The following is a 13002-nucleotide window of genomic DNA, read 5'->3' on the forward strand; positions in this document are numbered from 1 at the left end:
CCGCATTACGCCAGACCCGCTCGCATGCCTATTAGGCTATGTTAAAGCAATCCCTGATGCCAGTCGTCAATCAGTGGCGATATTGCTGCTGTTGGCAAAGCGTAGGGTGGCGATACATTGGGGTTGCAATCCAGCAGCTTTGGCTAAGATGTGGCTTGCTGATGCAGCACACTGCCAAATACACTTGACCGAGTACTGGAACCTCATGCCCCTTGCGAGCCGCTCGCATGACATTTGGGTCCGTCTGGTGGCATATCTCCGCCGACTGGATGACCCTGACGAACATATAAGCTCCCCTAATGAGAACTCTCAACGTGCACCATCCTGAGAGGCAGCGTGTAGCGTCCACGATACTCTATGCATATGCCCACACCCTGTGATACTGTACGCTATATATGCTTGTAGTGCCTCGTTAATGTCCACATAACCACTTAATGTATTGCTCATTCGTGTTGGCGAGTTATGCTTCTGTCGCAGTGTATACTGCCAACACTGTATGCTGGAACTACATGTTTATTGTAATATGCATAAAGTTCAATAAAAAACGTTTTTAAAAAACCCACAGATTGTGGGTTATGGGATAGGGACCTATATAGCGCAATTGCACCCTCCTCCCTAGGATCCTAAAGTCAAGGCGACAGGCACAAGGAGGGGAGCCCTATGAGTGCGTAGGTGTAGAAGCCTAAGTAACATTGGCGGTGCAGAGAAGTGAGTAGAAAAGAAGATAGAAAAGACCCCAGGAAAATCCAAATTAAGAACGATGAGTAAAACATGAGATGACCAAAGTTCGTCAATGTAGTGTAACTGTTGTGGAGCATCTTCCAGACGCAGTTTACATAAACTCCAGGACATATCCCCTGAAGATGTGCAGTCCCAGGTGGAGTTGTGCATCAAGGAAGGCAGCCCTGTAGCGCCCCGGTTTCCTCGAAGATGCCGCTGTGACCTCCTGCAACCCTGTACCTGTGATCAGTTACAGGTGGTCCCCTTCCACTTCAGGTCACTTCCGAGAGGGTGGATTCTCGTGAAAGAGCCTGGAGTACCGATTTCCGTTCTTTGCTCCTGGTGTCTGGCTTTGCTCTGACGGGGGCTCCCTTGACATGTCGCCAGCTTGATTTCTTCTGCGCTCAGGGGAAAGGGCATGCCCCTGCGTTTCCGGGATGATCCTCGATATTAAGCATGGAGCAGGCTTTTTGAGGGATCTCAATTGATGTTGCGTTTCATCGCGGCAAAATATATAATGCTGAAGGGATGTTCCCACGAGTACAGTATGTCTGCCTGCTTTCTGCAAGTGTTCTGTGACCGAACGGAATTCCCTCTCCTCTCCTCTCCTCTCCTCTCCTCTCCGGGAGAGATCCTGGTATAGTGCTAGGGAGTGGCACCGAGTCTCTGGCTTTCTGTAGACTGTCCTCTTTAATTGAAAATCATGTACACACACCAAGATGACCGCTGGCGGGTTCTTTTCGGTTCTGGGGGGCCCATAGTCCCGGAGGTTTGTTCCTTCAGCATGTGTCTGCAGTCCTCGAATGCGTATTTTGTGCCTACGGGAATGATTTTCCATATCTTAAGTGTGTGCCTGCAAGTCCACATGTTGTTCTTTGAGGCGCAGGAACTCTTGCTGTAGCCACTCTATCTCCTCCTCTCGGCCCGTTTCTCGGTCCTCTATGGTGGCCTCGTTCAGGTCATGGCGAATCTCGTGAAGGTCCGCAGCAAGCTCTGCATTCATGGTTTGAAGGTCCCCGCTGAGAGATGCAAAAACAGATTCCAGGAAGGACTTGGTGACAGGGCCCTCTCTGTCATCGGGGTCTGCCCTGTGCTCTCCAGCGTTCCCAGGCGGCTTATCATCTGGAGTTGTTCCCCCTTGCTTCCCAAACATGTCCTTAAGAAAGTGGTCCTTTTCAGCCCGGTTCACAGACATGGCCGCGGCTGCTGGAGCGACTGGTAAAGAGGGTTAGCTTAACAGAGAGTTAAGGACTTTCAGCCCCAATGGGACAGCGTGAATCACCTTCAACACAGGAGCTCAGGCACGGTCTGGAAGAAGGCTCCAAAATGCCGGGCCCACCTATCCAGGCACACCAGGGTGCTCCGATTCCACTGAGATAAAAGCTAGCGCTCTGGGTGTCGGTAGCCGCTGCAAGGGTTCCCGCCTGTCAGTCATGGATCCGTGTCTCTAGTTCTCTCCTTGGGGTAACCGTATATTGGGAGGTCTCGACTGGGTGGGGGGGGGGGGGAGGCCAGGGATTGTTGCCTTCTGTCGGGCCTACTGCATTGCCTCGCCCCTGATCTCTGCCAATAGGTCGCCTGTTTTTCTCCTCTCTCCGCAGTCCACGCGACTCCTGCTTTGCACTTCTTCCGGCCAGGTACCGGGCCTGTAACGTCGCTGTACTGGGGGAAGAGCGGAGTTTCTCCGGCGCTCGGGGCCTGTCATGGCCGTCTGCCACTGTAGGTCAATCTGCCATCACCTATCAGGACAGACGAGTTTGTCCACCTTGTTGTCTCAAGGCCTCTGAGGCGTGGCGAGCCTCCTCTCTCCTCTCGGAGATGGCCGCAGTGTTGAGCGTTGGGGGGGAGGGGAGCCATAGATCACTCCCTCCCCTCTCTAGGCCCTCAGGTTCTCTGGTTTGTGGCCCACAGGTGGTAGCCTAATTGCAGGGTCCAGCGGGACAGCACACTCGTCTGGACCCACCATATCACCAGGCTCCCAGGTGTCAGCCACGTGTGTAGTTCAGGGGAGCAGCTCAGATCAGAGCTCTCCCCGCTGGTGCAGTTTGTCACGGCCTTGCTGCCGCACTCTCTCCTCTCCTGTGCACTGGCGGTGAGGAGCCTTAATCTATGCCCTCGCGCTGCTCTACTTGTCGCGGGGGGAGGGAGACCCTCAGTCGCCCTCTCCCCCTGCTCAGGGCTCTCGCTCCTCGCCTTCAGGTGCACAGTAGGTCCCGTGGTCAGCGATCTCCACCGGGGCCTACCGCCATGTGTCCACTTTTCACGTAGGAGCATTTGTGTCCCGGGGGCAGCGACAGCTCTTGTCCGCTTTGCTGCCATCCGGGAACAGCCAGCCCTCCGTCGTCTTCCGCTTCACGCACTCTCCGGATCTCAGGAGGCAACGGCCTCTGGCATGGGTTCTTCCTGCGCCCCGGCCCACCACCTCCGCGATCAGTTTTTGGCCGGGATGGGGCCTCGTCGCTGGCCCGCGTCTTCGCTGCTGACTTCCCCACAGGCCGGCAGCCGCTGGCACACACGCCTCTCACGCCGTCTATGGTGGTCTTGTGAACTATAGACTGTTGTTACGGTGTCGGTGCACACCCACCTCTATCTGCCAGGCGCGGAGCCCGAAGTGGACCATCAAAGAAGGGTTGGAGGACAGCAATGTGGTGCGGCAGCAGCACCCAAAAACTGAGTCACGTCTCATCCGTCCGCCATCTTGGACACGCCACTTGTTTGAAGTTTTAGTATTTTACAGAAATAAGAGTAGGTTTTGTGAGGGAGTGCTTTAAATTAAGTTTTTAGCAAAAATGGAAATTTACTCTCTCCTAGTGAAAAGGTGATGATTAACAGAATGCGGTCATATGCACGATATCTGGGCAGGTGGGCACCCCACAACAGATGCAGGGAAGCTTCTCAAATTTCGGAATAGCAGATGAAAAGGTTCAGTCTCACCTGTGGTGGAGCTTAGTCAGAGGAATGCCCCTAGCAGTTGTGGCGGTGCAGAAAAATCACTGCTGAAGATGTAGTGCTTCCAGTGCCTGTGTAGTAAATCCAGTTCAAATGCAACAAATCGGTTGAGCACCACAGGCCTCGACCCGAACTTCATTTGTAGCAGAGGTGTATTGGGAAAGGTCAGCAGCTGTGGTGGTGTGGCATCTAGCTATGTAGACTCAAAAGCAAGGTGAAGAAATCCTACCTATTATGCTCTTTACAAGGGGCCTTATCAGCCCCCAACAAATTTCCCCTGATCTGTAGATAGTTGTTGGTTGATTGGGTAGATTTGAGTGCCTCAAAGCCGCAGGAGTCTATAGCTACGATGCAGTGACAGCCTTCAGCTTTGGCTGATCCCTGTGTCACTGATGGTTCAAGATGGGGTTTGGGCTTTCTTCAGGACCAGGCTCCGGGGATAACTCTACATGATTGGACAGTGGTGTTGTCTACTTAGGTCATTGCAAGAGCAAGTGTTGTGAAGAGCATTAGGAAAATAAAATCTTGTTAAGTTAGGTAACCAAACTAAATGACCTGGTGAGAAATTATGAGAAAGCATCTGTTAATAAGGATAATCCCTGTTTGAGAGGGAGCACAGTATGAGTAACCATCAAAAGCACTGCACCAGAAGGGTAATATCAGCTGTAAAAAAAGTATTTAAATATATATATATATATCTTTATATATATTATATTTTATTTATATTATCTACTGGCGGTCGCCAGTAGATAGTTATAGTTAGGACCGAGTTCCCATAGGAAATCTGAAAATTCTATTTTGAATAACTTTGGCGCCGGTTGACGAATCCTCGCGAAATTTTTAAAACTAATGGGGCGCTCCGCTCAGCTCCTACCCTGAAAGTCTCGGGGTGATTCGTCAAGCGGGGGCTGAGAAAAAAGGGGGGTCCCAAAACGCGTTTTCCCCATGCATTTTCCCATAGGACCTTTAGTCGAAGGTACAGCCCGAACGGCTGAACAGAATTACTTGAAATTTGGCAAAGAGGTAGTCCTCAGGTCAGGGATGTGCCTTTTGCATATATGGTGTCAATCTGTTCAGTAGTTCCTGAGAAAATTGCAGTTAAAAGTACATAAATATCTATATGCGCGCACCGTGCGCGAGCGTAATTCTGATTGGTGGTTAGATGTCAGTCAACATTCGAATCGGTCGAAATCAGGAAGTGTCGGAAGCCATTTTGTGTGTGGTAGTGAAAAAGAAAGGTGGAGAATGTGAAAAGGGGGCAGGGTAGAGAGTTCCTGACCCCCTAGCCTTTGTCAGGGGGTCCCTGAAGGACCCCGAAGGGTGAAAAAAACATGTATTTTTTTTTCAAAAAGTCGCGGGGTGCGCGCACGGTGAAAAACCCTTAAAAAAAATAAAACATTTTAAACGAGCCATTCCATATTACAGGATACAGTCAATCTATATACATAGGTAGTTTATTGTAAAATAAATATATAAAAAATATAATAATACATACATAAATTAGCATTTAAAAAACCTTCCAAATTCACTAAAAAAAACATAGGTTTCACACACGTTATAGTTAGAAATTAGCATTTAAAAAACCTTGCAAATTCACTTAAAAAACCATAGGTTTCACACACGTTATAGTTAGGAATTAGCATTTAAAAAACCTTGCAAATTCACTGAAAAAACCATAGGTTTCACACATGTTATAGTTAGCTGGACATTTCACTCGTAAAAAACCATTGAAATTCCCCCGTTATAGTTAGTTCAGCTAAATATAACTCGCGCGACCGCAATCCACTGCTGATGATGTCACATATTACATCACTCATGACATGGTTAGTGACATCACTCATGACATCACTGATGACATCTCAAATTACATCACTGATTACATCACTCATGACATCATCCAGTGAATATGTGTCTTTCTGAAAAATAAATATTTTTTATATATGTATATCTAAAGGTTAATGGAAGAATAAATGGGTAAATAAGTGTCTAAATGGATGTTTTTTTTTGTAAAATTAATTGTATAACTGACTTATTAACAGTATCTTAGTGAATACAGTGATGTAATATGTGACGTCATCAGCAGTGGATTGCGGTCGCGCGAGTTATATTTAGCTGAACTAACTATAACGGGGGAATTTCAATGGTTTTTTACGAGTGAAATGTCCAGCTAACTATAACATGTGTGAAACCTATGGTTTTTTTCAGTGAATATATACATTACCTACTGGCGGTCGCCAGTAGGTAGTCATAGTTGGGACCTATTTTCCATAGGAAATCAGCAACATTCTATTCCCAATAAGTCTGGCGCCGGATGACGTATCTTCGTGAAATTTTATATATATATAAATATATATAAATATATATATATATATATATGTGTGTGTGTGTGTGTGTGTGTGTGTGTGTGTGTGTGTGTGTGTGTGTATATATGTGTGTGTGTGTGTGTATATATATGTGTGTGTGTGTATATTTATATATGTGTATATATATATATAATGTGTATATCGTACCAGTCCTGGTTCGAAGGTAAGAAAAACAGGCGCTGAATCCATGGGATATATATTTAAAAAAAAATGTTTATTCCGTTATACAGGCTAGACGCGTTTCGGCGGTCTTGCCGCCTTGTTCACTATATGTGTGTATATATATGTATATATATATATATGTGTGTGTGTGTGTGTGTGTGTGTGTGTGTGTGTGTATGTATATATATATACATATATATATATATACCATGGTCAGTATGTGGGTTTCATGCATCACCTACTTATACACTGTTGTGAGTAGTTTCTAAATCCGACTCCGCTCAAAGGCAGTCATCCTGAGATAGTGTGGAAAAAAGCAGTAACTATAGAAAAGCTGAAGAAAGCTCCACACTTCTGAGTGTCTTGGATAACGTGAAACCAGTCGACCCTGTCTACGGGTTAAATGAAAAAATATTGGTGTGCAGTTGAGTACTTTTCTTCCACTTCTTGTAGGTTCGTTAGTGTTTCAGAAACACATAGTGATAGTGTTATCACCCTTGAGCATGTCATCTCTACCAGAAGTATTTCCTTATTCATAGGTTTGAGTCCGCTTGTGTCATCCCCATCAGACACAAGCAGGGAATAGGCCCTATGATGAACTATGCCACCCATGGATGGGTGAGTTCAGCGTCCTTTAAAGATTTTTTTACATTGAGTACAGTTATACGTTTAAGATGTGCCTTAGTCTGAATTCAGTCATTTGAAACTTTCTTAGGTTACTCTAGATCGATTATCAAGCGTGGTTTCTGCCATCTAAGCCACTGTTAACAAGCCAACACAATAGATCAGAGTCTCAGGTTCAATTAACAGAATGTGGATGCAGATGACCACCTTGTCTCCATCTGTAGGCAGAAGGTGTGTGATGGTGGCATACTTGAGGCTAAGTAGTCTAGCCCATTCATACTCACTTAGGCTTTCAATGGTTTGGAACAGAGTCCAGATCATTCGGGCTTAGTTGTGTTCTGCCTGTCTAACCCAGAACGCATGGTGAGTCCTGCAGAGCTGATGGTCTTAAACGTTTACATCCAATGTTTCTTTTTAAAGTCTATTGCATTTTGTCTTATTGATATTGTTATTCTTGAATGTATTTTGAAATGTTTTTATATTGTTTAAATAGCAGCTGTCAGAGTCTCTGTTAACACACAGAACTTATGAATTCCGCTACCGATAAAATTTCTGTTGATTAGTCTTAAATGTTTGGATATGGCTACACATTCACTGCAGTGCAAATCTTTTGCATCCGGCTTGTTTGTGGTGCGATAGAGAAATAAAGGGGAACCTGATGTTTGTGGCGAATGGGATCCGCCTTATACCCCTTATCCATATGTAGTTTACTTCACTCCTACTTGTGTTTTCCACCTTTACTTGCTGACTTTGTTCCCTGTAGGCTCCTGGATACGGCGATGTAAGACTGTCTTTGGAAACGATACCAGACACTGTAAACCTGGAGGAGCCTTTTGAGATAACATGTAAAATAACAAACTGCAGGTAGAGTGTCATCTTCTGTCAGACAAGTCACGCAATCTTTAATGGCTCATTTATGAATTTCAGTGCAAACATATGTGCATTGTACTGTTCGTGGCATTTTTATGTGAGTAAAAGTTCCTCAATAAGTGTCATTACATCAGCGTTGTGATCTGAACATCAACATTGTATCATTTTTGTGACAGTCTTACACATCGATACTCATGCAGCAGTTGATAGTGTAGTGTTTATTATACTACTCAGCCAGGAACTGTGTGTCGGATTCAGGAATATCCTCCTCTGCGTTTACTGCATAAAATGTGATGTTGGTTTACTGGTGCGTGTAATATAGAAACACTCGTGAGTGTCTGTAAATGAATACATCTATTATCACTATTCGGACACCCAAGCATGCTTACATCGGTGGTCACTCTCGCCGTTGTTCACTAAAACATTCCCTCATTGGGGCTGTACTGCCCAATGGCCCAAAGTCCCAATAAATCTAACTGTGCTGTTACACTTAAAAAACGCTAGTACATTCAGTAAGGAGACTCCTAGAGCAAAATATAGCAAACTGGCTCATTTGTTGGTGTTTCCAAGGTGAAGAGGTTTTTTCACAGAAGCAAGAGACCGGTTTATTGCTGAATGATCGTTTTCTTCTGGTCTGATGTCGTCTGAGATCCACCAAAGTCTGGGCTATTGAGAGAAAAAGCAGCATCTCCTTTTTTTTTATCTACAACCTAGGCAGACATTCTTTGGTTTGAAAACCATGTATTGAACATTATCTTTCACATGTTCACTATCCGAAAACAAAACACTGACAAAAACATTGTCACTTGGGAACTGACCGATCCTGTTTTCCATGCGCACTGTGTTGGGGATAAAAACAAAAAGATGTAAAGGGTCATGTGAGCCTACCCGGTCCCCAGGTTCGTGTGGCAATGGCCGAAGGGATACTCCAGTCATTAAAATTAATATTAGAAATGGTATTTTATTGTAGGTTTAACAAATCTCATACTGCGAATCCTAGACAATCTCTGGGTCTCAGGATTCACAAATCTGCCTCAAGAAATGCAGATCCTGAAAAAACGAATGTAAAAATAATCTGGTGCGCTACAGCTATGGTTGGCCAATCCCTGTTTTTTTTAATTCACTGAAGAAAAGAAAAAGATAAGTTATGGTTAGCTTTGTTTATAAGACCTTAAAATAGTTTTTTTTTTTTTTTAAACTAAATCAGAAATCCTCTTAATAAAACACTGTTCATGTTCAGTTATGGTAGCAAAACAAAACCTACTAACCACTGAAATTACTTGGCCCTCCTCATGTGCTGCCACTGACCTTTCATGTGACATCACTCATGCTATATTAAATGACATCATTGATGACCTCACTGATGACATCATTTTTGTTAACCTCTTCAGTGCCCATGACGAGATAGTCTCGTCATGGAGCACAGTCGCGATGTGCCCATGACGAGACTATCTCGTCATGAACCCCACCCACTAATAAAACGTCCGGCACAGGAGGGGGAAAGGGCGTGGCACAGAAGGGGTTAATACTGTTGACTTAGGACTGTGAACTGTAAACAATAAATAAAAAAGGAAATATAAGAAATAAAGGGGCCGATGCCCATATGTATCGGGTTGAATAGCTGAGGAGGAGGCTGTATGCAGTGGAAGTGGGATGCTTGCAAATAGTTGGGTGTAGGGCCTGCAATTATCCGCCGCTGTGCATGACTCAAGGCTGTGTGCATCTGGGGATGTCGACTCACAAATTATTCAGTGCAGGTTCTGACTGAAGGCCACATCCTGTGGCAAATACCAAAGTTGTGCACAGCTGGGATAGGCCACCTGTGGAGAGTTAGGCACATGCCAATGCCCTTGTTGCTAACTCTTGCTGCTCTTGGCTGAAAAATGTGTGCTGGCCACTCATGGGAGGTGGGGGTTTGCAGGGGGTTCGGGCTTTGCCTTAAGTTAGGCCCTGTAGGTAATCCATGTGCAACGGGGTTTGCTGCATGTGAAGAGTTGGCTGTAGAGAGACCAATGTGGAGCACAGTGTTTGTTGCTTTTTCTTAGTGGGTTGGGCACAGGGTATAGCCCTGCAACTAACGACTGTGCATGTTCAGATGCAGAATATTGGTATCTCTGGATGGTGTCAATAGTGAGGTCATCAATAATGTCATTGGAGATGATCACTGATGTCCTAGGTGATGTCATTTAACATGTCATGAGTGATGTCACATGTAATGTCATAAGCAGAGCATGATAGGGGTTAGTTCTCGTTGGTGTACCTGCCACCCCTGACAAATTTAAGTGGTTTTTAGATTTTGATTTGTTAACTTAACTGAACTTGAACTATGTTAAATTCTTTTGTGAATATCTGAGGTTTGTTTTTAACATACATTGAGGAATTATAACCCAAGGTAACCATAACTTCACTTTTACCTTAATTTTTAGCCGTCAGCTTATAGTTATGGTTGAATTGTGTTTTCCATTGAAAGGGAATTTTTTGATTTGCCTCTAATTCTGGTCTCCATTAATGGATCTACACGAGCATATCCCCAAAATAATTTTGCTGGTATGTGGACAGTCTTACATCATGTCTTCACCACTATCCTATTTGCATGACGAAGCACTCTTTTCAAAGCCTATCAAAATGGGCTTCTTAGAAGAGGGGGCTGATGAATCAAAGGGTTTTACCCATTCTGTGTCTGGTTAAATATGATAGTACATATTGTCTAAAATTCTTACAAGCCAGCCATTTCAAAGGAGCAATCCTAGACGCCATTATCGCCCCAGCACGACACTGTCACGATAGACCGCACCCTGCCCTTGGACTGATCCGACCACCACTTAATCCTTTTCCACCTCACTCAGCCAATCACACTTAAACCCCCCACCCAAGACCCTCCGAAATGGACCAGAAACTTCACTCAGATTAACATGACTGACCTAGAGGGAAGGGTTAACTCTCTCCTCATTGCCTCCACGGATGATCTATCCACAACAGAACTCACCTTCCACTACAACACAAACATGACATCCATTCTAGATCAAGTAGCCCCCTTGAAACTAAAAAAAACCCAGAAACATTCCATCCAGATCTTGGTTCAACACAGACATTAACAACGAAGGAGACAACTAAGAGTTACAGAAAGACTATGGAGGAGCAACCCCTCCTCAAGCCTACTCGAATACCTCAAAGCAGCCCAAGGAAATACAAAAAACACATCAGCAACAAAAAATCCACCTTCTGCGCCGCCCTGGACAACGCAAAAAACAGGCCCAACAAACTGTTCAAAATCATTCGGCAACAATCCCCCGGAATCCTCCCTCCGGCCTCCAAGGACTTGTGTGAAAACTTTGCCAACTCCTTCGAAGAAAAAATAACCAAGATTGAGCTTTCACTGGACATCAACGTCAACCCCGTCTGCAAAAGCCTTCCCCCAGTGACAGTAGATAGCATGCCCAAGCACCCCACAAAAACCTGAAAGTTCTTCAACTCCATCCTGGAAACTGAGATCCTAAAACTGATCTCCACCTCCAACCAGCCTCTCACGTCCTTGACCCAATACCCACCAAACTGACCAAAAAACTGAAATTCTCCATAGCCCCGTTCTGGTGCAAGATCTAAACAGCTCCCTGAGAACCGGCATCATACCTGAACACCTCAAAGTTGGCCAAGTCACGCCACTTCTGAAAAAAACAGACCTTGACTCCAAGGAACTGAATAACTTCAGACCCGTCTCCAATCTCCCCCTCCCATCCAAAATCCTTGAAAATGCGTCCTCCAACAACTGACTCAGCACATGGATAGTATCAACCTTCTTGACCCCCACCAATCGGGTTTCAGAAAAGGCTATGGCACCAAGACCGCAATCCTTAACATCACAGACGACATCCACAAATCCCTCGATACCGACCAATGTTGACTCCTCATTCTCCTAGACCTATCGGCAACCTTTGACACAGTTTATTACCAACTTCTCATCAAGGCTTTACAAGAAAGGGTAGGAGCTGATGAGGTGGTCTTACGCCGGTTCTCCTCCTTCTTACACAGCCGCTCACAAAGGATTAAAAAAAAAACTTTACCTCCGACCTACACCCCGTCAACAGGGGCGTCCCCCACGGTCCAGTGCTCTCACCTCAACTGTTCAACATATACATGGAACCCCTCACCACCCTACTCAAAAATGCCAACATCCCTTTCCACCTCTATGCAGATAACACCCGGATCTATCTAGAAACCTCCTCCATTGATGACATTCACAGACTGAATGTCACTCTAAAAGAAATCCAACATTGACCATCGCTTAACCACTTAAAACTCAACCAAGACAAAACCGAAATACTCCTCATCTCCAACAAAGAAGAGCACCCTCATATTTCAAAATGGCTAAAAGCTTTGGGTGCTCTTAACGGCAACCACACTCTGACCCACTCCGTTAAATCATTAGGAATCACCCTAGACTCAAAACTCGACATGGCCAAACACATCAACAACAACGCAAAGAGTGCCTTCGTCAACCTGAAGCTACTTAACAAAATAAAACTATTCATCCCAACCAAAGACCTCAAACAAGCCACCCAATCACTGGCGCTATCCAGACTCTACTATGGGAATGCCACCCTCACTGGTACAACAAAATTCCACCTATCTCCCCTCAAAACTACTCTCAACGCAGCAGCTAGAATGGTCACTGGAATCAGGAAATACGACCACATCTAACCAGCACTCAGAGAACTCAAATGGCTCCCAATCGAACTGCGTGCCAGTTTCAGAACTGCCCGCCTCACACACAAAGACCTGCACACAGGAAAACCTGAGTATTTGGCTGCTAAACTCAAAAGGGCTGGTCAGACGAGGAATCTCAGGAGCTCCAGCACCCTACTACTCATCCCTATGAAAACACGCAAACAAATTGCTGCACGGTCCTTCGCCGGAAACGTACCCAAAATCTGGAACGTCATCCCAGTCGGTATCGGGACTAACTCGTCCTTCACAAAATTAAAAAAACACCTAAAAGTCCTTTTCCTCAACCGCTCCCTCCCGAATGGATAGCCGCCATCTAAACGCAAATCCCTGCTCGTCGTCTCTCCCAGACATTGTAGCTCTAAGACTTATCTCCTCCCTGCTATTTGACCCCTATCTGCTCCTCCCCCCCTCCCCCCCTAAGTAGTTCAACCCCAAGACAACGTGCACTCTGAGGTTATCTCAGGACTCACGTAGTACCTCAATGCTGCTCAGCACACTTGGATTTCCAAACCTATATGTAGAATACTGCTTTATTTTATGAATCTTGCTCAAAAACTATTGTGAAGCACTCCAATACCTTCGGGTCAGG

At 45.3% G+C, this 13002-nt stretch overlaps 1 protein-coding gene across 4 annotated transcripts in view; it reads left to right on the plus strand.

Annotated features, from left to right (window-relative positions):
- Nucleotides 1-13002, plus strand: part of TRAPPC13 (trafficking protein particle complex subunit 13) — a 398706-nt gene that overhangs the window by 338864 nt on the left and 46840 nt on the right. For all 4 annotated transcript variants that reach the window (XM_085631781.1, XM_085631789.1, XM_085631799.1 and 1 more), the window contains one exon: nucleotides 7582-7682. In XM_085631781.1, the coding sequence (XP_085487907.1) occupies nucleotides 7582-7682 (101 nt within the window). The remainder of the gene's footprint in view (nucleotides 1-7581; nucleotides 7683-13002) is intronic.

The sequence above is a fragment of the Triturus cristatus genome, chromosome 2_1, assembly GCF_964204655.1.
Source record: "Triturus cristatus chromosome 2_1, aTriCri1.1, whole genome shotgun sequence".
In the NCBI taxonomy this organism is placed as follows: Eukaryota; Metazoa; Chordata; class Amphibia; order Caudata; family Salamandridae; genus Triturus; species Triturus cristatus.